Here is a 24,602-nt window from a genome sequence, read left to right as displayed (position 1 = left end):
TAGTTAAATTTGAAGTTTTAGTCAATATTTTATTTTAAAGTGTTGCCACCTGACTGTTAAAATGTCGCCAAAAATTAAGAATATAACACATTTTAGAAAAACGAATAGTGAAATAATTCGAGTTTGATAACTTGAACTCTAAATTTGAGTTCTTTAGCTAAAAAATTATTTGGGGTTGCCACTTGACTTCATAAAAAATATGTAAACAATACATCGAGAAGTCAGTGGAATTTTAAATAAAAAAAAATTAATTATTGTAAAATAAAAAATATATAAAAAAGTAAAAATATTGCTTTATGGAGTTGCCATCTATTTTAAAATAAAATTATTAAATTATGCTAATTCTCGAAAACTTATAAAAGTTGTGTGATAAGTAATAAAAAATTAGAAAGTTTAAACAAACATTATGAAAATCAATGTTGGTATTAAAGAGTATTCATCGCAAAACTATTACTATATGACGTTGCCATCAGTTTGAAATTAAATAAAAATCTTATATTGTAATATTGAAATCTCGAGAACCAGTCAGTAGCACGAGCACAATTACTCCTTCTATAAAATTTGTTGAAGTTTAAGTGTTTAAGTAAAGAACAATATTTTTAGTGATGCCACCTGACTTAATTTTGTTTTATTTAATATTAAATTATGAAATTTGGTTAAATTTGAGTGTTAAGCTAGAAAAATTTTTTTGTATTATAGTTGCCACCTGACTTTTTTTTAATTAATCTTTAATAGAGGAGGTACATATTTGAATGATTTTTAAGTTTTAGGATTGAGTTTTGTATAATCCAGCTAGTGCTGGCATACTTACTAAAATTCAACAATATTTCAAGGTAAATAAAATTACTTTCGCCTCATAAATTCCATTTACTTCTCAAAATATTTTATGCAGCGTACATAGTTTATATATTTCCATCTAATTTAAACAAAGGTGTTTATTATGCTGTTGAAGATTAAGTAACTTAAATACTTTAATACAGAGCTTACAGCAAAGCATCATATTTTATCTGCATATTTTGGCTTCTCTCTGTGGAGTCTTGAATTGCTTTCCGGGAATTATTTAAGCTTAAAGCTCATGATATTTATGATACAAAAACAAATATATAAATATATAGTCCATATAACAGGATAATGAATTTAATGCTATTTAATGAGAAATATAGAACAGCAGAGCTTCACACACACACAGACACACACCAACGCACAGAATTGAAGCTCAGAAATCGTAAATAAGCATTAAATATTTTCCCTTTGTTTACCACACTTGCAAAGCGGAAACAAATTACAGAGCACAAACACAAATACATATACATACAGTGGGGAGCAAAACCGTCAACATGTTTACTGAATGCGACTAAAGGTCCTTATATCTTTTTTTCTACTAGCAGTATCGGCAACATTTATACACCAAAATAAAGATAATAATTCAATTTATTAAAAATAGAAAACAGAACAGCTTTTTTTTATTCTTGAACGAAAATATACGATAAATTCCATTTACAAGTCATTTTGACAGTTTTGCACCACTGTATAAGTATGCCATGAAAGTCCCGCTATATTTACCGGAATGGCTGGGTTCGGTAATTCAATGGAAGTTCTGAGTAGAGACGGAGTTAACAATTTATATTAGTAACGTTTTGTCTGTCGTGGCGATTACTAAAAATTTTTCCAGGGGTTTTTTGTGAACCAAAAAAAAAAAATGCGAAAGTTACGGCGAGACGTCGAAGATAAAGTTATTGTTTTAATTAAAAACGGCTATTCAGCTAGGAAAATTGCTGAAAAGTTAAATATAAGTCGACAAACGGTAATAAATGTGAAGAAAAGACAAAATATTGTCCAAGTTGTAAACGCTGTTGGCCGCCCGCGGAAGCTTACCGATGGTGATGCCCGTGCTGTTGAGCGATTATTACGCAAAAATGAATGTAGGACTCCTCGAGAAGCTGCTGCTAAGTTAGAACTTCAAGCGAGTACATGGACAGTTCGACGCTCTTTAAATAAAATTGGTATGGTTGCTGCGGTTAAACAAAAAAAACCTGCTTTATCTGAACGAAATGTTAAAGCTAGACTTCATTTTTGCCGAGAACGGAAAGATTGGACAATTGAGGACTGGAAAAGGGTTATATGGTCAGATGAGACGAAAATTAACAGGTATCAATCTGATGGTAAGGCATATTTTTGGCATCGTCCGCAAGAAAAGCTTCAGCGTGGACAGGTAAAGCAAACTGTCAAATTCGGTGGCGGAAGTTTGATGATTTGGGGTTGCTTCACGTGGTGGCATATTGGTCCTTTGTTTAGAATAAGTGGAATAATGAATAAGGAGATATATCTGCATATTCTAAATTCACAGTTGCCTGACTTCGTGGACGAATGTGCCTATCCAGCGGAGGAAATAATTTTTCAACAAGATGGCGACCCGAAACATACGGCGAAAATTGTCCAAGAATGGCTCCAAAATCAAAGTTTTAAAACTTTCAAATGGCCAGCACAAAGTCCCGACCTTAACCCGATAGAAAATCTGTGGGCATACGTTAAGCAGCAGCTGGCTAAGTATCGAGATCCGCCTTCCAACATGGACGAACTGTGGAGTCGGGTACAGACGGAGTGGAGAAATATACCCCACTCAATTATTGAAAACTTGGTTGAAAGTATGCCCAGACGCATATAAAGCGTAATAAAAAATAAAAATCTATGGACAAAGTACTAAGCCCTGTGAAGAACTTAGGTCTAAGTGTATAAGTGCAAAACTGTCAAAATGACTTGTAAATGGAATTTATCGTATATTTTCGTTCAAGAATAAAAAAAAGCTGTTCTGTTTTCTATTTTTAATAAATTGAATTATTATCTTTATTTTGGTGTATAAATGTTGCCGATACTGCTAGTAGAAAAAAAGATATAAGGACCTTTAGTCGCATTCAGTAAACATGTTGACGGTTTTGCTCCCCACTGTATATGTATGTGTGTATATATGCATATATGTATGTATGTATATGTATATACATAACAGTAAATGCAATAAAACTCACAAAACAAGAAAATAGCTAAAAGCTCTGCCACTGACATGGTAAACACATAATTTTCTTAAATACTTTATAACTTCAGTATTAGTGTTGTGTGACAGGCAACAACAAAGAGTGTACAACAACAAACAAAAACAAGTAAGGAAGGGCTAAGTTCGGGTGTAACCGAACATTTTATACTCTCGCAATTTATGTATTTAACTTTATTTATATTATAAAATACACAAGTTGACCCACATATTCGTCATATATAATGTATAAAGTCCATTGAAAGCTGGAAACCATAATATTAGATTAGAAGCACCGAGGTCCTCGTATTCGATATATGGGGCCTTAAAAACCTATGGTCCGATTTCGGCGATTTTTAGAATGGGGCTGTCACACTATTAACATAGTATTTGTGCAAAGTTCTGCACCGGTATCTTCACTAGTACTTAGTTGATATATTGTAATGTAAACAATTCAGATCGTCTTCAAAGTTCTGGTATATAGGAAGTAGGCGTGATTATGAAGCGATTTGACCAATTTTTTACAACATATCATTGGGAGGTAAGGAAACTATTACAAACCAAGTTTCATTGAAATCGGTTGAGTAGTTCCTGAGATATGGTTTTTGACCCATAAGTGGGCGACGCCACGCCCATTTTCCATTTTGTAAAAAAATCTGAGTGCAGCTTTCATCTGCCATTTGTTATGTGAAATTTAGTGTTTCTGACGTTTTTCGTTAATGAGTTAACCCACTTTTAGTAATTTTCAACCTAACCTTTGTATGGGAGGTGGGCGTGGTTATGATCCGATTTTTTTATTTTTGGACTGCATTAGGAAGTGGCTTAAAAAACGACTGCAGAAAGTTTGGCTTATATAGCTCTACTGGTTTGCGAGATATGTACAAAAAACTTAGTAGGAGGCGGGGCCACGCCCACTTCCCCAAAAAAAATACATCCAAATATGCCACTTCATAGTGCGATCCTTCATACCAAATTTTATTTCCATAGCTTTATTTGTGGCTTAGTTATGGCACATTAATTGTTTTCGGTTTTAGCCAATTTGTGGGCGTGGCAGTGGTCCGATTTTGCTCATTTTCGAAAGAAATAAGTGTGCCAAGTTTCATTAAGATATCTTAATTTTTACTCAAGTTACAGCTTGCACAGACGGACGGACGGACGGACACACAGACATTCGGATTTGAACTCCACTCTTCACCCCGATCACTTTGGTATATATAACCCTATATCTAACTCGTTTAGTTTTGGGTGTTACAAACAACCGTTATGTGAACAAAACTATAACACTCTCTTTAGCAACATTTGTTGCGAGAGTATAAAAGCTTTCGCTCACAAACACATAATTCCTTTGCTTTTGCTATTTACGTTCTCCGGCGGTTTTCACCCACACACACACACTTGTACAACTTTATGTTTTCTCTGTTTTCTCTGTCTTCACTGTTTTATATTGTTATATCATTTTTCTTATTTGTTTTGTTGTTGTTTTAATGAAATTCTGCTGAAATAGCAAGACATCCTATTTTCCATCTTTCTTTTATTTTTTCTAAATTTATTTTCCAATAAAATTGTATGCTTGTATGTCTAACAATACAGCTATTTATGTTGACAACAATAATAGCAATAAAAGCGTGTACAGAGTTAAGCTCATTAAAACGTATTAATTAGATTTTTTATTGTTATGGTGCACAGCTGGCAATCGCGGGCAGCTAATTCACAACAGCTAATATTGTAGTAAGCAAATAAGTGAGGCAGAAAATAAGCGCAACTAGCTGATTATTTCTGCAGAATTGTGAGGATGTGTTGAGAATATTCGATATTTTTTTAAAGTGTTTGAAAATACAGAATGTGAGTTTATAATCATTGTTTTTATTAAATTATTTTAGTTTTTTATATGTTGTCTACATTTAGGGGCTGTACAGCAATTATAATGTTGAAAATTAAGCCTGTGTACTTTTTACTGATATGCCAGAGAATCACTTGAGAACACATGGCATATTTTTGAAAACAATTCTGAAATAATAGTTAATGAATGCAAATGCAGAAAAAAATATTGAAGCAGAAAGACAGATAAAATGTTATTACTTTTGGTTCAATAAGAAGTATTTGGTCCCGACAAATACTGAGTGGCAGTTCGAAGTAGAGGCGGAAAGGGTTGGCAGTAGTTTATTAAAAAAAAAATTAGAATACTTAGAAACTCAACTTAAACTTAGATTTGAAAAATATCTGCGTCGTAATTAACAAAGATTTTTACTTTTTATATATCATCTGAAATCTGGAGAACAAAAGAGGAAATCTCGTACAAATGTAAAGGATTACTACCATTTTCGAAAATTAAGAGAAAACAATACATACTCATCATATGTAGTAAATGTATAATATAAGAAACTAGCGAACCGGACAGACGTTGTCTTGCATGATATTTCAAGCTATTTGGATATTAAACACAGTATGAAATGAAACGCATATAATAAAATAATTGGAATTAATATATGATTGGAATGAATTCAATGAGTTCAGTAACATACACATGTACAGAAGTATTTGATCCATAAAGATATGCATGAAACACATTTCCTCGAGATATCAGTTGATTGCGCCTGCATGCTGGTGTAGTGTATTGGGCGCTTAAGTGAAAATATTCAATATAATACTTGGCGAATTGAATGATATTTGTGGGGTTGGAACTCAATCCCGGAAATAAGTGAAGAACTTTACTAAGTACAGGTGTCTGTATACAATCATCGATTGATGCATCAAAAGCCAACTCGTTCGAGGGTAAAATACCATTAGGCAACGAGAATCCAGGCTTTTGCTAGCCAATATATTTCAATTAAAGAGTTGAAAAATAAATATTTTAAATTATATTACATAAAAATATCCTTATATATTGTATATATAATATATATAAAACCTTATGCTCCGCACATATTAACTAAATATACACAGATGTTGCCAGATGATGCCTCCGGGGGGAGATGGCAACGCACAGGCGTTTATTTATTTACGACTGATTATGAGTAATGTGACATCAAAAGATTAATGCCAAACACAATAAAATGGATAGAGGCTAAATAAAGTATGTCAGCAAAGATGATATTAAACAACACACCAATACACACAAATATACATATACGAGTACATAACAGTACTAAGATGAGAAGCCAACAGGAGGAAAAGGCACACAAACAAATACATACAAAAAAATCGCACTTAAATTAGATAGCAGAAAAAACAGACAAAAAAGAAAAAACAACAACAAGAATAATAATAATAACAACAACAATATGACAACAGCAAAAACAATATGTGTTACAACAACAGCAATATTCTAAACACAATAATAATAATAACAACAAAAATCTGTATGCAAACAAAAACAATGTGCACAACAACAACAACAACTTTGAGTAGCATTAATGATAACAAAAAGTAAATGCGCAAAGCTAGAAATGTAATGGAGGACAACAAATTTGAGACGTCCAAGCAACAGCCAAGCTAAAGTAGAGACAAGCAAACAGAAGAGTGGCAGCGCTTGGTGTAGAAGCACAGCCACAGGGGGAACATTGAATGACGAGTCGGTTAGTCAGCGGCAGAAGATGGAGTACGACTGTCAAGCGGAATAATTTAAGGCATAACATGCCAAAGCCACCACAACAAGCAGTTAGCTAGCTATCTATACATGTATGTGTATGTGTGTGTGTGACAACAACAACAAGACAAGAGAATTGTTACCGGCATGCTAGCTAGTATTGTCTGTTAGAAAGAAGCTTAGTGGCGAATAAAGAATGCCGGCAGCGACAACAATAATAACAACAACACAACCAACAACAACAACAAAAGTGGCATCAGTGACACTGTCAGCGTCAACTAAGCCGCCAGTGAATGTGTGGTGGTGAGAAGGCAAAGGAAGTCAAAAGAAATGCGACAAAACAAAATGAGAAATACCAGTCGGACAACAACAACAATAACAAAGCGCCGGAAGGCAGAAACGGCAAGCAGACAGGCGACTGATGTGACACGAAGGAATAAGAATAGATAGGAACATAAGTATGTACATAGCTGTGAGCAGATTTGGTCGACAAGCGGCTTCCTAGAAGTAGCTGCTCTTCAGCGCACGCCGTGGTTGAGCGTCGGTGGCATGGCTGTTGGCAACAGTGGCAGCGGCAGCGGCAGCGGCAGCGGCAGCGTGGTAATAAATCTGTTTAATTTATCAAAGTTTCATTGTATTGTGACAGTGTGACTATCGGACGGGGTTTCGGCGTAGGCAGGCGGCAGTCAGCTGGTAGGAGACGCTGAGCGCGTGTTTGACATGCTGTTCGGTTGGCTTGTGAGGGTGGGCGAGTTGATGGTGTAAGCTTAAAGAATAAATGGCGAGAATTACAAGAGCACAAAGAGAGTTATATATGTGTGCATATGTCTGTTTGTAGATATGTATACTTAACGTTAAAAGCACGTTTATTTGTATTAACTACAGCTATTTAGAACTATTTTATAGAATAAGCTCGGTACCCAAAGCCTTGTGACTTTGGGCATACAAATTTTGACCTATTCCACTTGCAATGAGTAAATTCTATAGAAAATATTGCAATAATTAATGTTATTTGTTCAATTCATCGTTGAGTATATATTTTTGTGTGGGAACAGTTTTTAAGCGGTGTAGTTTTAAATGGAAAGCGCACTAATTACTGGAATCAGTCTATAATACATATTTTTAGTTGAAAAGAAATTCGGACCTGAGAACAGTTCGACTGGGTACAGTGTAAAATTATAGAACGATTAATGCAAAGTATTCTGCAGTCAAATTTATTCTTATAGAATTTTCAAAAAATGTATCAAAAAATATCCGGGACTGATAACAATTTTACTGGGAACAGTTTAAAATTATAAAGCGATTAAACTAAAGTATCCTGCAGTCAAATTTCATTATTTTCGTACAATTTTGCAACTTAAAACTTATAATTCGAAAAGTGGGAACAGTTTTATTAATCTGCGTTAAAATGCGTTGTTCCATGAATATATACTAACAGTATGTGTTTAAAAATTTTAAATGTCAATACAGGTAAGTCATTTTAATGATTTTTATATTGATAACAGTTAATTATTGATGCAGAATTAGTTGCAATTGCCCAGTAAAAGCTTTAAAAATAGAGATAAGTTCAATATTTGCAAAAATATATCAGTAATGGGCAATTTTTTATTAGGAACAGTTTCTGGGAACAGATTTTTTTTTACAAAATTTAACTTAGAAGTAGGTCAACATTAGTCTAACTACTATGAAATTTGGGTAGGAAATTTCGTGTTTATCCACTAAAAGTCATTTTAAAATCACTTTAAATACAAGAAGTGTATAATGCATGATATTTATATAAATTTCTTAAAATTGTAATTAACTTAATTCCATGCCTAAAATATGCGTTCAATGTAAATACAGGAGGTGCTTAATTAAAAGTCTGCTCTTACAGATTCTAAACGATATACATACAAACATAAAAGCTCCCATCTACATTTTCATGTCACTCATCCGCCGTGGCACACGCAAATGTCAAATCATATATTTCCAACTAACTCCATGATTATTTCGTCTATAAAAGCGAAAACGTAAAGTCGCTGAAAAATTGGGCATAGTTAAAGGAAGCGGAAGCACACTTAGATATGAAAGAATTTCAACGGCAGCAGCGTCAAGCTTAGCAACAACTCCAGCTGCGCAGCTTTATATAACAACTCCAATTTCAACACTAATTCCAACCATTATTTCAGCGCATTTCCTTTTTTCTGCATTTTTCTGTATCCTTCTATTTCGTATTTTTATGCGTTCTTTGCTGCTACTCAAGTCTTTTTTGTGAAAGTAGCTACTTGAATCCGCTGTTGCCAGTATCGCTAGAGCTGTTTCTTTGTATGATTGTCTGGTTATCTACATTTTTAGTTTCGTATGCACATGTTGAATTTGCCTACAACTACATATATGTATGCATGAATGTGCCTCTGTAATTCTTTAACTGTCGTATCTGCGGCGTTGCAAATATCAATTCTACCAACTGCCTTTTATCACTTACTCTATCTAACTGCCGCTCTAACTCCGCACTCATCTCTGCAGTTCACCTCACCTACATGCCTTATCACGTAAGCTTCTTATATTCAACGCAGGCAATTCAGATTTCAGATTTCTTGCACAAAAGTAGTAAAGTACTTTTAATACTTCCGGCATTTCCATCTAACTCGCACCGCTTACGATCACCACGCAGCAACAGCAACAGTCATGAGCGAGCCAGCCACTGTCAACAGCTAAAGTTCTATCTCCATCTCTGTGCGAGTGAGTGTGTGTGCCGAAAATTGAAGCGCACAAAAGGAAATGCAAATAAATTTAAATGCGAATCTCATGTTCTATTACTGTTCTTCTCGGTTCGTTGGTTGTTGCACAAATTGCATAAATGTCGCGCTGAGGCAGAGGTCTCTTTTTGATTTGATTTTTTTTTAATTTTATTTAGTTTTTATTCGTGAGAATATCCTATGAATTTACTTAAAGAAACGCTGTCTTGAATTAAGTGGATTTAGGAAGTAGCGGTACATAAAGCCTTGTCTTTAAAAATATTTTTTTTTTAATTTTTGATGACTGTAATGGGTTTCCTTTCTCTCTTCTTGGGAATATGAAAGAAATTTGAGGGATGTGTTTACCTCTAAGGGGTTGTACAAGTTCCTGGTCGTGGCCAACTCTCGCTCAAAGACGAATTCCGTGAAGGTCGTCCAAAAACAGCTGTTGTGCCAGAAAACATCGATGTCGTACGTGAACTGATAATGCAAGACCGTCATGTAACATACCTTCACATAGAGGCATGCCTATGCATTTCTCCCACCAGCATACATTCGATATTGCATGAACACATGGCCGTAAAAAAGGTTTGTTCTCGTTGGATCCCGCACAATTTGACAATCGCTCAAAAAAAGGCTCAAAAAAAGGCTCGAAAATTGGTTTGAGCGCATGTAAAAGTGTATAAATCTTGATGGAAGGTTCTTTTTTTAAATTCCTGACTACTCAAATCATTGGGTTGCTGATTCAGTTCCCAATAGTTTATTCTCTGTCCTCTTACTTGCTAGATTGTAGGAATGGATCAACGACATTCTACAATGACGGTTCTACGGATATACCATGATGTGTAGTTCAGTCCAGTTTCAGAATGAGATGATATTCACCATGCGCCCTAAAGAAGTTGAATACTACTAATTATCAATTTCGATCATCATCGTGTAACTGATTCGGGAATCAATTGATTTTTCCTTTCCCCTTTATGGTCTATTCTTGGATGATTGAGCGCAAGCCTATTGCTGAGACTTATAAGATCTCTAAATCATTCTACTTCGGTTGAGTTCACAAGAATCGAAAGAACTTATGTACTCTACAAAATAAGTTGTAACTTCTCATTGTTGGATTGCTAATCCGATATTTTGGCTGATTCTTATAGACAATGTGTTCAGCACGATGGGGAAATGACAATGACTGAGTACATTTTTGTTTACTGTTTCGACATTGTGAGACTCATACTGAGATACTTTGGCTCTCATATTTTCTGACGTTTAGAAAAATTATTCTATATTGGATTCAGTTCCCTTATCAGATTTCTGGACTTAGTCTCCAAACCCTTTATATTTTTTCGATAATCACTTATAGTAGAATTTTCTGCTCTCATATTCACAAGAAACCCTTCAGCGAAGACACATACAACAATATTGCCTACATTTAGGCTGATTTATCTAAACTGCTGTCTGAAACTTAAACCTTAAGGGTGTTTAGTTTAAGATTATATTTTTTATATTTTTATATAAGCCTTTTAAATTTATTTATATTTTAATATTTTTGTAATTTTTGAATTCCATTTCTCTTACTGTTTTGTAATTCCAAACCACATTTCGTGCTTTACGCTCACTTACATACACCATTCAGCGCAACCGATTGCACGCGCTGCACCTACAAAAGTCCGCTTTCAATACCGTTAAATAACGGCACTTGAAAGTAATTGAATTTGTGTGCAACGATTCCGCGCGCGCTAAAAATGCCAAAACAAAGAAAAGCTTGAAATACAAATTAAATAAATCCGCAACTTGCACAAAGTAAACCGTTGCAATTTTATTAAAAACATGCACACAAACCGTTATATATTTATAGTTTTTTTTCTTTACGCTTTGCAACCGATTCGCACTAAATAAATTGCATCAATTACCTTTAAAGCGCCTTTAGGTATGCCAGCAATCCAGCGGCGACGCGACGCATTTCTATGCCGGCTTAGCGCCAGCCAACAAAACGCGCAAAATTGCAATAACAACAATGCTAGTTGGTAATAACAAAAATAGCAAGTCGACAAATATTTACCACTACTACAGTGGCATTATCTGCCACTTAAGCCGCTGTTGTGGCAAGCTTTTGTGTGCGGCAAAGCGTTGTTGACGCTGTCAAGCGTCGCTGCGGCATCGCAAATGCAATGCATCCAGTCGCCGGTAGATGTGCCCAGTCAACTCAATTTGAATTTTAGAGATTTTTTGTGAAGTGTCCTTTTGCTCTCGCTCTCCCTCCCTCTCTGGGTGTTTGTGTGCGTGTGTTGGCCGCCCTTTGTGCATATATCTAAATCGCTAGACAATCGCACACATACATATACAAATATTTTTAATGCTCAAACTAAGCGTGCGAAAGAGTGGTGAACATAACGAATGCACAACAACAACAAAGCGCAACATAAACTAATTCAAGGGAAATCCAACAAACCGAAATGGAATTAAAATAAAACTAAAACTAAGTAAATTTCATTTGAGTGTTCGTACTTGCAACATGCCACATGGTGAATTGAATATATGTGTGTGTGTGTGTAATGCGGTGTGAAGTGTTTGTACATATGTATATCACTATGTGTCCGTCGGTATGTGGTCAACAGTGGCGGCATTTGCGGTGACAAAGCTGTGGTAGCGCGACTACCACTACTGCTACAACAACAACAACAACAACAATGAAATGTACTCCAATAACAACAAAGCGTACTACAAAAATAACAACTGCCCAGTAAAAAAGCGGATGATCCAAAGATTAATCTTAGATCGCTCCTTTGCGAGTAATGGATTACTCCACAATGCTCCGAGCTCCTAATGAAGCGCAACCGAGCATTCTTTTGACCTCTTTTTGACCTCCGAAACGAGAGCAGAGGGAGTGATCTTTTTTATCTCCAGAAGGAGTAGAAAAGGAGTAATGATTTTGGAATAGAAGAGCATAAAAAGAGTAATGATTTTTGCCTCCAGAAAGAACACAAAAAAGAATAATATTATTTACATCCAAAAAGAGCGGAGAAAAATATAAACTGTTTTTAAAATAATTGAATTCAATGTTTTAATTTTCGAAATATAAGTATTAGTAATTCACATAAATTATAAATACATTATATATGCATAGTTATATTTATTTAAAATCAAGTTGTGATTTAGGAATTTTCCTGAGACGAAGCAGATTTTATTGAATAGGTCTTTCGGTAAAAAGTTGCCTTACATTTTCGAAAGGCCAGTTTAATCGCTTTTTCAAAATCTCCGTAAGTCGAATATGTTTCTTTAACTGATTCTGCAAAAGATAAAAAAATACATACATATATGAATAAGTTATTTAAGATAAAATATACAAAACTCAGATCTTACCGAAAAAGAAAAAGTTAAACAGCCTCTCGATTTTTTGTAGAAAATGTTTGAATTTCTTTTTTCACCAATCGCCTTAGGTGACGCTTAGAATAAATATTTTCACACACATTTTTTCAATTAATTATCACTTTTTACCCGTATATATTCGCGACAGTTGACCACTTTTTATCTGATTATATTCACGATACTACAATAATGTTCACGCATTGATTACAGATTCAGACTATTTTAAAGTGACAAAATACGCTTTTATTGTAAACAAAAGAATTCCACAAAAATTAACAGTTATAATTGGCAGTTATGGTTAATCCGTTATTGATACATTTTGGAGTAATAAACGAGCAATAGAAGTATGCGTTAGCATATTAATAGCTCGTCTATTCCTCCAAAATGTATCAATGAGCGAGGAAACGATTTTTGTAAAAACTAACGAAAATGCTTCATTGCTCACTTAATGCCCGAAAAGGATGAACAATTCATTACTCCTTAATTGATACATTTTGGAGTAATAATAAAATAATCGAAGTATTCGCATATTATTAGCTCGTTTATTCCTCCAAAATGTATCAATAAGCGAGAAAACTAACATTTTTTTTTTTAAATTTACGAAACTGCCTTTATTACTCACTCAATGCTCGAAATGGATGAATAAGTAATTACTCCTTTATTACTCGATTTTGGTATTAATCCAAAGATTTTTTTACTGGGTGGTACTTTTTCTATTACTACAACAGCAACAGCAAACATTTGTCACAACAACAAAATAAAAAGTGACAACAACAACAACGAAATGTTCTATAACAATAAAAAATAGTACTACTAACACTAGTAAAACAACAGAATTTACTTTTACTACTACAACAACAACAGCTACTACAACTAAAGTAACAACACTACTGCAATGACAACTTCACTTGTTTTTGCGCGCTCCCACTCCTGACACTGATTCAACGAAATTAAAATGTCGCCAAAAATATACCTCAAAACAATGCACGAATTATATTTTTAGAGCCTTTTCACAACAGTATTACAATTAAATCCCACCGAGACGGTCTGAATCCGGCTGCGATAGTCAGTTGCAAAAACTCAACTTCGCAGCAGAAAGCGGGGGTAGGCTGGTTGCCAGGATACCTCATGCTGTGGTTGTAAATATACTTGTTCGTTGGGACCGGATAGTTTTCATATATTTTTTTGATATCTATCTCTTCTTTTTTCGCATAAAATCCTATTCTATGAATACCAGAGCAAAGGCAGTAGTCAGACGTACATATGCCGAAATTAGAGAAGAAGGCAGATAAGAGAGAGATACTGCAAATATTTAGGAAAATAGTGATCACTCTTTATTTGCTTCTAACTCGATATAACTGGTGACCTAAAAAAAAGGGAATTGTAGATAGAAACTGAATGAAGTAAGATACGCTCTCCGCTCAAAGACCATCACTTTAGTAGAATACTCACTACAACCAGCCATATCGTTATGGAAAGCAACCTAAAGAGAGTTCAATGTCGGCTGAGAAGAGATATATAGTTCGAGATGAGTGCAAGAGAGAACCATATATCTACCTAATATTAGTAGGGAGTATAAGTGATTTATAAGTCTAATACTAGCAAGGGGTTTAATAGATCGACACAAAATGTGATTCTCATCTGAATCCAATGAAACCGTATTAAAAAAATCGATATAGATACATGAATTGAAGGTGTTCGCAATTCCTACAAAAAATGTAGGGATATGTCTGAGGACTTATGTAAAAATTCCTGAAAATTGATCTCCAGAGTATATATAAATTACGGGATACAGTATAAATATACATCAAGAACTCTGAAACATGGGAATGGAAAAAGCTTATGTCCCACAATCAAACCATTAGGAAACTCTAAATAATTGTAAGGACAACCGAAAACATCCTTAGATGTGGAACAATGAGACTCTTAAAAATTTTCAGATTGTGGACAATTTATTGTAAGTCAGTTAGTTTTTTTAATCGAATTCTCCAAGAATTAAACTCGGTAGAATGACTTAGTGACTAGTGTTCTTTAACAGAGCTTGTTTGAGCACATACTTTCTATCTTCGGATTAAGTATAAAAATTGCAAAATATGTTTAACTTAAAGCATAAAAGTCTTCGAAGTGCATATAAAGTACCTTCACTTTATGACCACGAAAAAACAAGACAAAAAAAAAAAATCACGAAATCGTGTGTCCAACAGGAATTCAAGAGCGGATTTGCAAACTGTGAAAATAATATATATCAGCGTATCACCGGCAAAAGTGCGCTAGAAAGCTCAGCGGACCACAGCAGATTGCACTCCGCGACGGACTTGACAAAGAAGGTAGAAGAGGAGACTGGAAGTCATGAGGTCCAAATAGACGACCTATAACGCGCATTGTGCGCCTCGGTGACCACGGTAAACGAAGTGATAAGGTGAAACGCATTTCACGACATTGAAATGGAGAGCTCAATACAAATACACATACATACATACATGTACACAGCATGGAATAACCAAACAGCAGAGTATCAAAGCTTGAATTCGCATGGAATAAGCAAATCTCTGTGCTGCCTCCAACATACCCACTCCTGCGTTGCAGTTAACACCACCATAAACCGTTGCTTTCACTGCCAGCTGCAGTACTTGCTACCACATAGAGTGGCTGGTTGGCTGGCTGGTCTGTTGCTTGGTGCCGCGACATGCTAAATGGATGCAAACTAACTTTGGGGAGCTGCGCCATATTATCGCATGCAAGTGCGGGTATCTTTTTTGTATTTTTTCAGTTTTGTTTGCTGAATTATTAAGTTGGCCAGAGTTGGCTGGTTGGTTGGTTGGTCGCGTGAGTCGCCGCTGAGGGCAAATGTTGCGTGGCGCTAGAGCAAAGGTGGCGATAAAAGTTCATGTGCCGACTGGCCAACAGTCCGTGTGCCAGCAACAATCGCATTGCGTCGCCCAAAAAAATGCTAACGATACATTTGTGTACACAACGCGAGACATCTCCTCTAAGCACTCACTAAGCACCAGCTCAAACAAATCCCCAACACTGCAATGAAAAACAACAAAACAACAATGAATACAACAACAAAAGTACAAAACAAATCTATTAATGCGTGCGGCTTGTTGTTATTGTCTGTTCGCACACAATTTACAAACTGGCAAAAAAATTTAAAATTGTGCACCGCGCCTATATGTATGTTTCACGATTTTTCAATGGAAATCTGTTGTAAACTTTGGCAACCGAAACGCTGAAATAGCTCATTATGCGCACGGTTAAGAGTCAAACAGTTGTGTGATATGCTAAATTATTCCAGCGTACTTGATTTTTTTAGTGCCTTCTTTTAGGCGCTTAAGCACACTTTCCATTTATTTGCAGACAGCTGTCGCTGTTGTTGTCTGTATTGGCCTTGTCTGCTTTTTGTTCGAATTAACAATGCAAAATTTTAGAAAATAAACACACTCTTGCCAGACTTTAAGCCGATTGTCGAAGAAAGTAATATTATTTCGTGCGCCTAAAAGCCGACAAAAGTCAATTTGGTGCAGGAGAAAAGCTTTTTCTCTTGCTGTTTAATCGAAGGGAAGTTCAATTAGGCAAAAGTATAAAAGCTTTTCTTATTTTAAGGTTTTCTTAGAAATCTTAGTTTTTTTTGTTTTATTTTTAGAGATTTCAGTGCTAGATGTCTAAATGTGAAAATTTGAGGAATATATGTTAAAATTACATATTCTATGCACCGCAGTAGCTTATATCAGTTAAATGAGAATCTTTCTTCAAACGATTTACTTCTTAGAAGCAGAACTTAGCCGCAATGTCAATTGCCTAAAAACTTGGATGAAATATCGAATATAGATATACCTCAGATTTCACACATCTTAAAGATATGTTAGTAAAAAATATGGGTGAGTTAGTATGATGCTCTATTTTTTTCTTATAATATTCTATTCGTATGGCTTGTTGTGACATATCGTAAGATGTGATGTGATGTGAAGTGAAGATATGCATTTTCATATGGCGTGATGTTAATGTTGTTACTCATTGGTTGTAATTTTACAACATTTTCAACCAGTGATGTGATTTGATGTCACATGATGTGACCTCTTTGATATGAAATGATATCTTCTGTTGTGTTAAATTGAAGTCACTTGATGTGATATTCGATACTAATTCATATGATGTAAATGAGGTGAAGTGATGATGTGATATATTATGATCTCATTGTTATGATCTCATAGCATTTGATGTGATATAAATTGAAATGAGTTGATGATTTTCGATACGAATACCTAATATGTAAAATCAATGAGATGATGTGATGTCATATCATGTCATTTTATGTAATATGATTAGATTATGGATTTTTATGTAGTATGATTCGATATCAACCAATTGATGTAATAAGCGATAGATTTGGAATGTAGATGATGTAAATATGATGTAGTTGCTTTTGTGAAGTCAATTTGATCTTACGTGAACAGAAATTATTATTCTCTAATTCAGATGTGGTAAATGTATTAGAAAAGTTTATAAGTCTTACTAAAGAATGATGTGTAGCATGAATGATGTAGAGCAATATGGAATGACTATAAGCAGTTGTATTGTAAGGTGAAGTGATTTGATTGTTCTTTGTAATGATGTGATTGATGTTACATAAAGTGTGATCACGATTATGCTATTGAAATAATCCAATATTATTTCTAATGACCTTATGTCACATGTTGTAATTCTGTACATTTAATGTCTTGAATTTATATTATAAAATATCACTATATAATATTTGATGTGATGTAAAGTTAAGTGTATTTTTGGTATTACTCGTTGCATTTTTAGTGACATTAAGAAGTGACATCTTACCACGTTGAACAATTCAGTAGACTTTATAAAAAAAATTGAGTGAATATTAATTGAGTTAGTAAGGTTTTTACTAATATAATGTTATGAAATGTGATATGCCGTGATTCGATATAGTGTGATGTGATAATGAATATAACAAATTATGTGTTCTGAATATTCATAGTATGAACAGATGAGATAAGATGGGAATGAAAGCAATTGATGTTTATAGGCAGATAGAGAGAGAGAGAGAAAGAGAGAGAGAGAAAGAGACAGAGAGGGAGGGAGAGGGTAGAGAGAGAAACGGAAAAAGAGAGAGAATAATAAAAAGGTGTAATAACTATTAGTGATATCAGTAGTTCATAGAACAAAATTGAAAATACAGTAACAATGAGCGTATTAAGGCGTAGGTGTAGGTGCGTAGGTATAAGGCATGAGCTAATTGATCCATTAACCGTCCTCTGCTCGATTAAAACTCTGAATTAGATCGATTTACCATTACTACATTATTTATCGATTATTTACATTAATCGACTTGAAAATGAAATGCAACTCTGCGACAAAGACCGTATTAGTAATTATATATACATTCTTCGTCTGCGAGTTGTTGTTCAACTAGACGACGGTAGATGTCGCTGCTAGAAATAAATAAAAGATAGCAATCAGTTGATGAAACTTACCAAATTTTTATGAAAAGCAAGAACACAATGATATAACAGCTGATCGGTTATCGAGTAGGCGGCTGTGTGAAGAAGACTGAAAACTGCTTTCTCAATCAAAATTTTAATTGATCAATTTAGTTAGCTGTGTGAAAAGGCTATTAAGCAGGCAATACAGTTTGAAATAATGAATAAAGGAATAATTGAAAATTTCATATGAATATTCTGAGTGTTTATATAATAATTGATACTTCAAGTATTAGGTAGTGAAAGACCATCTCGGTTATCTAGCCGGAACAGACTTGAAGCACGATCCAGTCAAGGACTGTCAACTTAACAACACGGAATATTTTTGAATATTTTCTGTCTCAGCAACAGCAATAAATTCTTCAAAACCAAAAGTGAGAGTAAGAAATTTGAGGTTGATTTTGAGAGAAATCTCCAAATACAAAAAAATAAACTTCTCTTCGTATAATTCTTTATTTACTTGTAAGCTTCCGGTTTTTATTAGAAAATGTTTCGATTTTTTTATACTTTAGAGAAGGCTCAAAGATTACTCACTTTAAAATAATTATTTTAAATAAGTTATCTTCAATTCTCCTCTCTGCTATTTTTCAAATTTAAAAATGCAATGTAATTCAGTCCCTCACTCACTCCAACTAAAAAAGAATAGTCGCCAAGTAATAAACTCGCCAAATATTTCCACAATTCGCCGCATTCTTGCCAGCACACAATTCAATAGCGAAAGCTGATTGCTAACATTTCTTTCATAGCGGGCGCGCTTTTTCTAGCGCTTGTCAACGCGTTGTGCCTTTTCAATTTCAATTTTATTCTAGTGATGGTCAAAGAGTAGAGGAAAAAAGCTTCACATAGCGCTTGTAAATTTTGAAGTACACGCGACTTGGTATTATTTGAAGTGTAAGAGTGCGAGACAGAAAGAGAGAGAGGTAAAGAGAGGGATTACGAAAGAAGGAATGCTATCAGCTTGGACCACTACTACGACTCACCCACAATGAAATCTATGCTTCTGCGGCATTTCTTTGTGCGATACGGACAAACGACAGCAACCAACTCAAGTTGTTGAGTGAAATTCGCCGGAGTTTCATTTCGTGGACTATATGGAGTTTGGGCAACACTGGCTGGCTTGTGGTTTTGTGTACGCGACGCGCGGTTTTTTGTGACCAAAATACACACACAAAAGATGGCAACGTGAATTACGAATTCTGCACAATGTGCTTTTGTTCACTTGTACGAATCCACAAAATAAATTAAGGACAATGATGAAGTCCATCAGCGGCCAAAACAAAAAAAAAAAACACAACAACAGCAATCACTTTGGTATGCTATGCGCGGCCAGCTGAGCGCTTGTAATGACGCTGAATTGCAAAAGCGCTCGGAAAAAATATTTTAAAATGATTTTTTGTATGTAAATAAGGAGCTAAAAAATAGCAGCGCATTTGCGGTTTTAATTTTTAGACTCTTTTTTTCTTTACTAAATATTTTTCATTATTTTCATACACCAACTCACTTTTCAGCACAAAGTGAAAAATCATGATGGGCTGGCTGCGAACGCCACGATAAATGGCGTGTGTATGCAACTCTTCAGCGCCAATAAGGAACCAAAAAAAAAAAACAAATAAAAAAGTATAAAAAGAAATTTAAAAAAGGTGAAAAAAGAGATGAAAAGCTTGGCCGCTTTGCATAGAGCTTGAGTAATAATCTGACAAGCTGAATTGGACAGTTGGCGCTAGCAGCAACAACATGCTTTCACACTGCTCGTTTAATAATGAAAATGACAATCAAGAAAAGCGGACAATGCGCACAAAAGTATGCAGCAATTTTTGCTGGTTTGCTGGTTTGCTGGCTGACAAGTAGGTTAGGTTTTAATAATCGAAAAGTTTTTCTGTGCGAAAATTGGGCTAAAATGTTTGAGATTTTTTGGTAAAGCTTTCCAACATTTTTTTTGCTTTTTTCATTTTGGGTTATAATATTTTAAGCTAGCCGTTTTAATGGCACTTTTATGTAATTGTCCTTCGAAAATTCTTTCTGTAAAAGGATTGTGTTAAAAATTAGATTTGTAGTTAAAATTTTTTACTTTCTAATATAAAAAGAGAGATATAAACATATTCTGCCCCTAAAAGTAGGCAAAATTAAAATTAGTGGTGAATTTTAGCATACTTTTAAGAGCTATTCTTGCGAAATTTAAAATAACGACGTTTTTAATACAGCTTAGCTTTATTCGCAAAGTGAAGAAATTCCGTTATTTAAAACAATAATAAATATATTTGGCAGCTAAAAATGTGCTACGAAAATTAAAATTAAGCATTTGTTTACATTTTTATGGGCGCTTTATTGACTAAAGTAGATCATTCTTCAATAAATTTTTACTATCCAACTTGAAAAGAGAGCATATAAACCCGCCCTGCCGCTGAAAGTATGCAATATTAATATTATTGCTGTGTTTTAGCACATTTGTAGGAGCAATTTATACGAAATTACAAGTATTTCTTCTTTAATACAGTCAACTAGTATTGTTGGCATTTTTTTATTAAAAAAAAAGAAATCAGTTGAGCAGATAAATGTATGCTATGAAAATTACAATTAAGCGTTTGCTTACATTTTTGATTTACTCTTTCCTAACTAAAGAAGAGTAGTGTCCTCTAGAATTTGATTTTATAAATAATGCGCCTAAATGTAGGCAAATAGAAATATAAAAAATGTAGTTCTATTTGCAAACAGTTATAATTTCCATGCTTCAATTACTAATTTCTAGACACCTCCAATTTCGGAGATTACAAAACCGAAACTCTCTCTATTTGGAAGAAATAAATTTCAACAGTCAAAATGTGGGCAAAAGAATCTAATTTATTGCAATGTAGAACCATTTAAAAAGTTTGGATAGTTGTCGATAAGGATTAACCATCTTAAGCTATTAAGGGTCTCTGTTATTTAAAACAATATATATAAAAGTGTAGGATTTCCATTATTAAAAATTCAAGTCTTGTGCCTTTCTTATTAAAAAAACATATACGTAGGCCAAAAGTCTCCATTATTAAAAAAATTAAACAAGTTCTTAGGTCTCTCTTATTAAAAAAGTCTGTGGTCTCCCTTCTTCAAAAAAATGGATAATGATATAGGTACTCTATTATTAAAAAATATACAAAAGCAAAAGGTCCAAGCCAAAAGTAAAGACCACTGATAGCATTACACTAATACATTGAGGACTAGTTATAAGATCATATACACATAATATACATATTGTCTAATTCATTATTACTTAAAAAAGCAACATATGAAATATAACATCTCGAGACTGCATGGAGTACCCCAAAGTATGCTAAAATTATGCACATACTGCTGCTTTTGTCTCCAAGGCAAGAAATTATATAAATTACTGTGTTGAAAGCATAAAAATATAAGCACTTAGACATACGAACCCAACAGCCGTACGCGCTTAAGTGTTACCAACGTTTTTAATGCGCCTAAAAGTATGTCAGCGCCGCACATGAAATTCGCACTACACTTTTTCATATATACATATATATTTACTTTTGTTTACATACATATATATTTCCTGGCACTCAACTTTATTTTCGCTTTACTTACACCTCATTGCAGGCAGCGGCACCGCGGACCTCAGCAAGGATCAGTGCAACAAAACGGTGGACATCTTCGAGGATGTCAGTTCGCCGGAGGTGAATAACCTCAATGTAGGCCGGCCGTTAACCTGCTGGTACCGGTTCCGCACGCTGAAAGGAGCACCACGCGACTTTGTATTGCGGTTGCGTTTTAAAAAATTTAAAGTCGGCACACTGCTGAATGCAACACACTGCGAGGGTGGCTATTTACAGGTGAGTAGAGAAGTGGAGAACGGTGAACAATACAGTGTAGGGGAGAGGCGGTTGGGGGACGTTGGTTAGACTGAGCGCTGGCGAGCACTCAACGCAATTTATAGCATACTTTTGCGTGTCGAGCCAATATTAAAAGTGCCGTTAGCAAATATTTTCGCGCAAGTAAACAGATTGTTTGTGGATTTTTTTCCACTTATTTGTTTTTGGAAATGTAATAACAACAGCAACATGTGGCATACAGTGCTCAAATAAGACATTTTTTTCACTACAATTTTGTTGTATTTTTCGCCGCCTGAAAGCATGCAATATTTTCAAATGGTTCATATGCATGCGGCAGTTTTTGAAAACAGCCACCACTACTACTGTAGAGCAAATCTGATTTATGTGTGCGAGAAAGCGCATTGGACGCCATGTCCAGCTGCAAAAAAGTTTACAACAACAATAGAAAAAAATAGCAAACGCATGCCGTAATTTATGAGTACTCAGCTCTGTGGGAGAGCGACCAACAGTGAAAAGCACTTGAAGCGCATGTGGATAACTGCACTTGCTTACATACTCGGTTAGGCGTCTGCTGGTAGGCTAAAGCTTTTTATTATTTTTTGTTTTTGTGGCTCCACTTTGCCACTGTGTAGTGCTGCTTTGTGCTGAGTATTCGTTGGATAGTAGTGGTTGATTTTTTTATCAAGTGACCTGCCACGTAAATTATGACATATGAGACTGTTGAGTACATAGACAGTGCGTAAAAAACACTCACATATACTAATGTACGCCTAAAAGTATTCTTAGATATATAAAGTTTGCTCTAGTCGAATAACTCACTCTAGAGCGCCTTCAAGTAGGCTCAACAAAAGTAGGAAAACAACAACAAGCTTTCCATAAAAGCAATATTGATAGGTTTTGTTTTGGTGCAGTGAAGTAAATACGCCAGTCAATTGCAAAAGCAATGCAATAAAAAGTAGAAACAAATAAAGAAGCTGAAAATCGCATATGCCAAAATGAGGAAGATAAACATTTCCGAAATTTATGCACGTCTTTGAAGTTTTTTTTGCTGTTGTTCTTTGAAAACACGCAATTTTTACAGAGCAGGCTTTCGTGTCTCCACTATTTTTTAATAAAGCATTTTTTTTTTAAATATTTACTTTAATATATGTCCTTTCTCTGTTTCTCTTCTCTCAATAGATTGTTGACGGCAACGCGAAGACGGATGTCTCCAATCGTCGTGAGCCCGGCATGTTTTGTGGTGAAGCCGAGCAACCGCAGACTTTCATCAGTGAGACCAACTATGTTAAAGTGCTCTTCCATACGGATAATTTTACTGATCAGGTATGTATATGCAACGTAAAAAAAATAATATGATAATTTTAACAGCAGCTAAAGAGTTTAGAAAAGAAATTTCAATATAATAATTTTCGTTTCATTTTAATTTCAATATTATAATTGTTAATGTTGAATTTAGTATAGATATTCCTGTTCGTATTCAGTTTTACTTATTTTTTCTTGAAGAATTGTATTCAAACATGATCCATATTGTCGCCTAAAGGTATACAACTGATACTATATGTACTCTTTTTTGCATAACTTTAGGCGGCAATGGTAACTTGGCTAAAGTACTATCTAAAGTCAATGTTCTTTTTACAAATTAGTGTTAGAAGCGTCAATTTAATGTACATCTCGATCAATGTTCTTTGTTACCAGTTCTTAGTCATTTTGGTTACATTGAACCGACTATTCCAAGTTTCGTAGCAAGTAATGACCAAAAGTCCCACATCTGATGTGAAAATGAACTACTTTTTTCCTGAGACTACTTATTTACGCAGCAATGTCAGGTTATGGTGTTTTAAAACCAGTACACCCTCTGCTGTGATTCATTTAACGGTATTTTTTTACTTAACTTCTCCCCGAAATGTTATTAACAGGCCATACATAGTCACCACTTCAGGTTATTTATGATATGGTCCGGTCTTAGAATCTTAAATGTGGACAGTGATCTTATCCCTCATAATGTTGCCTCATACAGAGTGGCTTATATGTTTCCATTTCTTTCTTCGGAGAATTTCTGTGTTATTGGAAGAATTCATATTTTTGTAGAAAGACTACCATAGAGAAGTATTTGAATAGCTTTTTTAGAAAAAAAAAATTATCATAAATTCTCATATTCAAACTAAAATATGTTTTCGCAAACCTGTTTAGAATTCATAGTATGAAGCCGTTTTCAACTTAAGTGATTCTCAGAAATTTTGAGTAACAATTCATTCTGAGGACCATTCTCAAAATTCTCGTTTTCTAAGAAGCAAGCGTTCGAATCTATGGTATGACAGTTATATAATTCCGAGACATCTTTTTATTATTTTTGTTGATGCATTTGGCTTTATATTGAGTTTAACCCTTCAAAATTACACAGGGTCATTATGATCCGAGAGCTACATATTTAAATGGGTTATAAAAAAATGTACTGCAATAAAGTACTGAAAATTTAAACAAAAAATATTTGTTTTACCCACTTTGGTGGTCATATTTGTATATTCGTAATTGTCCACTATATACAGTACATATGTACATATATCTGCAAAAAAATAATTAAAAAAACAA

At 34.5% G+C, this 24,602-nt stretch overlaps 1 protein-coding gene across 2 annotated transcripts in view; it reads left to right on the top strand.

Annotated features, from left to right (window-relative positions):
- LOC105210750 (uncharacterized) overlaps positions 1-24,602 on the top strand; it is a 289,405-nt gene that overhangs the window by 189,620 nt on the left and 75,183 nt on the right. For both annotated transcript variants that reach the window (XM_011181888.3, XM_054232931.1), the window contains 2 exons: positions 21,781-22,013; positions 23,193-23,336. In XM_011181888.3, coding sequence (XP_011180190.2) covers positions 21,781-22,013; positions 23,193-23,336 — 377 coding nt within the window. The remainder of the gene's footprint in view (positions 1-21,780; positions 22,014-23,192; positions 23,337-24,602) is intronic.

The sequence above is a fragment of the Zeugodacus cucurbitae genome, chromosome 6, assembly GCF_028554725.1.
Source record: "Zeugodacus cucurbitae isolate PBARC_wt_2022May chromosome 6, idZeuCucr1.2, whole genome shotgun sequence".
Lineage (NCBI taxonomy): Eukaryota > Metazoa > Arthropoda > Insecta > Diptera > Tephritidae > Zeugodacus > Zeugodacus cucurbitae.
This window is presented reverse-complemented; position numbering and strand designations above follow the sequence as displayed.